The sequence below is a fragment of the Leiobunum rupestre genome, chromosome 9, assembly GCF_980474605.1.
Source record: "Leiobunum rupestre chromosome 9, qqLeiRupe1.1.hap1, whole genome shotgun sequence".
NCBI lineage: Eukaryota > Metazoa > Arthropoda > Arachnida > Opiliones > Sclerosomatidae > Leiobunum > Leiobunum rupestre.
The window spans coordinates 49,555,335-49,559,754 of NC_143392.1; the positions used below are offsets into that span (position 1 = coordinate 49,555,335).

The 4,420-nt window shown below is 38.4% G+C and overlaps 1 protein-coding gene across 1 annotated transcript; it reads right to left on the reverse strand.

Annotated features, from left to right (window-relative positions):
- Positions 1–3,363: 3,363 nt before the first annotated feature.
- Positions 3,364–3,765, reverse strand: LOC149928590 (uncharacterized). The gene has a single exon (XM_090157936.1). It carries the CDS (start codon positions 3,763–3,765, stop codon positions 3,364–3,366), a length of 402 nt encoding a protein of 133 aa, XP_090014062.1.
- Between the last annotated feature and the right edge of the window lie 655 nt (positions 3,766–4,420).

A 4,420-nucleotide genomic window follows, 5' to 3' on the forward strand; every position in this document is an offset into this window, starting at 1 on the left:
AAAATGATTTTACTTATCTTAAATAAAATATTTGGCAATTGTCAATCGTACTCTTAGGATTTGTTATTAAATCTAAGCTTAGATTTCCACTAGACCACTTTAAAATTAATCATACCCTCGCAAACACCAATAGTAAATTTAAGCGAGTTACGGGGACTAGATCAAATACTGACGTTATTTACTTTTAGCCTACTAATGCATATTAAGGCTTACTAATTTTAGCATAAAATACGTCACAAAATGGGGGCTAAGACATAAAAGATGACGAGTTGTTTCGATGAACTAGGAGTTAAATTAATAATTTTTAAAGCTCCTTTTTAATAACCATTGTGAAGGCTTATATTTTGGTGTTTTAACTGTTCCCTGTCAATACGTTGTAATATATTTCAAGTTTTGTTTGATTTGTCTCTTTATGAGTAATTTCTGTTAAATTATTCGGTTACAAAAAGAACGAGGCTTTCGTTTAGAACAAGAAAAGACGAACTGACAACTTTTAATAGCGTCACTGTAAATATACAAAAATAGAGGAGGTATCGCCATCTATTAAATATTTTATAATGCTTATGGCGGTATATTCGAATAACACTTTTCAATTATATAACATGCATACGCTTTGATATATATATATGTAATAACACTCTCCCTCGAATGCTATTTATATAATCCGACCGAAAGATTATGTTGAGCAATCTTCTTTCCATTTAGCGGTTTAGTCATCATGTCTGAATTGTTCTCTGTAGTTTTCACGTAAGTAAAACTAACTCTCCCTGCTTCCACTATGTCTCGCAAGAAAAACTTCTTCAAATCAATGTGTTTGTTACGTTCTGATATGACTTGTTGTTTCGCTAAAAATATAGCGCCTTGATTATCGACGTGAATAGTTGTTGGTTCTTTAACGAACTCTGATAGACCAATTTCAGATAAAAAACTTTGCAACCAAAGAGCTTCTTTGGACGCGTGACACATTGCAATATATTCCGCTTCTACGGTGGATATAGCTACCATGCTTTGTTTCTTCGCACTCCAGCTGACAGTGTTTTTCCCTACCGCAAAAATATAACCACTAAAGGATTTCCGATCGTTGCAGTCCGAGCCCCAGTCTGCATCTGCGTACCCTTCAACTTCGTTATTTGATCCTGATTTATAGTATAGTCTGTATTCTTTAGTCCCGTTGATGTATTTCAACATATGTTTTACTCCAGCGATGTGCTCTTCGTTGGGATTTTCGTTAAACTGACTCATAAAGGCTGTTGCGAAAGAAATATCCGGTCGTGTTCCTCCAGCCAAGTAGAGGAGATGACCAATGGCTTGTCTATATGGAAATTTTACACTGACGTCGTCATGACATTTTTCCTTCTTATATTTTATCCCAGGATCAAGTGGACTCGCGACGCTTTTCGCTTCGTGCATGTTGTAAATCTGTAGCATCGTTTCGATGTATCCATGTTGATCCAGGCTAATAGATCCGTCTTCATAGTGCGTTACTCCGAACGATAAAATATAATCGATTCTACCTAGGTCTCTGACTTTGTATTTTGCAAACAATTTTTGACTAAAGTCATCTAAAGTGGTTTCTCTTTTAGCAATAGCGGCTAAATCATCCACATAAACCCCAACGATAATTTGTTTAGCGATATTAAAATAAATACATGGGTCCGATTTTGAGCGACTAAATCCGATTGCTTTGAGGAATCCGTCCAAATCGTTATTCCACTCGCGTCCCGATTGGCGTAAGCCATATATCGCTTTCTTCAACTTGCAAACATAATTAACTTTATCCTTTACGAAAAATGGGTAAGGTTGCTCCATGTAGACATCATGTTTAATAGTTCCGTTCAAGTATGCTGCTATAACGTCATAGTGTCGATCTTTCCACTTTAAACAAGCTTTCACGGCAAGCAACACTCTTAAAGATTTCACTTTAATGACTGGACTGAATGTCTCTTCATAATCAATTCCTGGTATCTGCGTGTATCCCCTCGCGACTAATCTTGCACGATCCCGACTGAGCCGACCATCTCTCTCGAATTTCCTTCGGAATATCCACCTCGTACTGACTACATTAACGCCATCAGGTTTCGAAACTATATCCCACGTCTCGTTTTTTCTCAAATTATCTATTTCTTCTAACATTGCCCTTTTCCATTCATCAGCGTCTGGCATTGACAACGCTTCACTGACCGTTTGTAGATCTTCGTAGCTGGGATGAATTCCTTCAGAGAATATTGCTCGTAATTTGTATTCTCTCTTTTCAGACAATCTCTGCGAACTTCTAGGACCACTATCATCTATTACCTGAGGGAGTGGTAGCAATGTTCTATCTACGTCATACATTGAAAAATCTTCGTCGTATAGTTCTATCATTCTGCTATTTTCTTCAACTGCTTCCTTTGGGTGATCGGTGTCTTGTGTTATAAGATCTTCGACAGTTTCAGTAGTTTCTTGAGTTTTATCTTCTTCGGTGGTTTCTTCATTTTCAGAGAACGTCAATATTTCCTCCTTTTCTTCAACTGTGTCATGTCCGTTTGCCTTGGTTTTAAACGGAAACACGTCCTCTTCAAAAGTGACGTCTCTTGAGACGAAGAAGGTATCCCTTTCCAAATTCCAAAGTTTATAGCCCTTGGTTTCGTCTGAATATCCAACGAAAACACATTCCACTGCCTTAGCGTCCAACTTTCTTCTTAGAGATTCATGAACTCTTGACCAAACTCGACAACCAAGGACTTTCAAATTGTGCAGATTTAAATTTTTCCCAGTCCATACTTCTTCAGGTATTTTACCTTCAACGCTTTGGGAGGGACATTTGTTTCTAATATACGATGCTGTTGTAATTACGTCAGCCCATAAATAATTTGGTAGTTTAGATTCTAGGAGAAGACATCTAGTCATGTCCATTAATGTCTGGTTCATACGCTCTGCAACGCCATTTTGTTGTGGAGTCCTTGGAACGGTAAGTTGTCTTGTTATTCCACATTCTTTCAGATAATTGTCGAATTCGTTGCTGCAGTATTCGCCGCCGTTGTCTGTACGTAGGATTTTTATTTTCCTTTCATGAAGTCGCTCTACCTCTTCTTTGTATTCTTTGAATCTTTCGAGTGCTTCGCTCTTTCGCTTTATCGGGTATATTCTAGAGAGTCTCGAAAAATCATCTATAAATGTAATGATATAACGGGATCCGCCCTTAGAAACAGGATTGATAGGTCCAACGACGTCCGAATGTACAAGTTCGAGAATTTTTCCTGGTCTTCTGGTCGTGCTTAACGGGAATGGTTTGCGCTTCATTTTCCCACGTATGCAAACCGAGCACAGTTTGTCTACCGTATCATTTCGTTCCTCGTCGGTTTCTGATCCAACCAGGATTTCTTAAGAATCGTGTAACCCTTCCACAGCTTTCAAGTGAAGGTGCCCGAGTCGTCGATGCCATAGATTTATTTCGTCTCGCTTCGCTTTGTGGGAAACGGATATAGGACTGATTTTACGTTTCGGCATAATCACTTTATCTTCTTCAAATGTAAAAAGTGACCCATTTAATTTGGCAATAAGAAATGGTGTTTCGTCATTTTCGTCTGATATCGTAGCTTGTGAACCTTCAAATTTCACACACATCCGCTTTTCAAGTATTCTTCCGACTGAGAGGAGGTTACATTCCAAATGTGGTACCAGTAAAACTTTCTCCAGAGTAATAACCGCTCCTCCATTTCCGTCTTTTAGTCTCATTTCAATTGTACCTTCTCCAACTACTTTCAGTTTTTCGTTATTTGCCATTTCCACAAACGATGAAACTGGTTTAATTTCTATCAATTTGTCTTCATGTGATCACTGGTGCCGCTGTCTAAAATCCAAGTACAATAGTCATTTTCGTTCTTCTTTGTTGCACATAGTGCCTTCCGGATACTAACTTGTTCAACTTCTTGGGAAACGTTTGCCTTTGGAATGTCAATAAATTTTCCTAACTCTTCTTTCTTCAGAGCTTTGACTCCCTCACAGTTCCTTGCAATATGACCTAACTTCCCGCACGAGTAGCATATGAAATTTTTGTCGATATGCGGACGTTGATTATTCTGTTCACTGAACGTTTTTGTTGGAGTATATCGCTTCCACTCAGTTTGTCCTCGTGTGACTGGTCTTGTTCTAGGTGTGAACTTCTTGTTATTGCTATATAGTGCTTGCTGACTTTCTTTTGACTCTTCTTCCTTCAAGTTCAATTGATGCGTCTTTCTTTTCTCTTCGACGAGTAATTTCGCCTTTACTACCTTTGTATTTATTGCAGTTGGATCGTGCTCTAAACTCTGAATTAGTGCTTCGTATGTTTCGGGTAATCCGAGTAACATTATCATCGCCAGTTCCTTATCTGTGAAGCCGTATCCGCACGCCGTTAACTTCCTATGAAAGTCCATAATTCGTCCAAGATTGACTCCTT

Excerpts from the sequence above, each read along its gene's own strand:
- LOC149928590 (XM_090157936.1), bottom strand. The coding sequence starts at position 3,765 with ATGGCAAATAACGAAAAACTGAAAGTAGTTGGAGAAGGTACAATTGAA.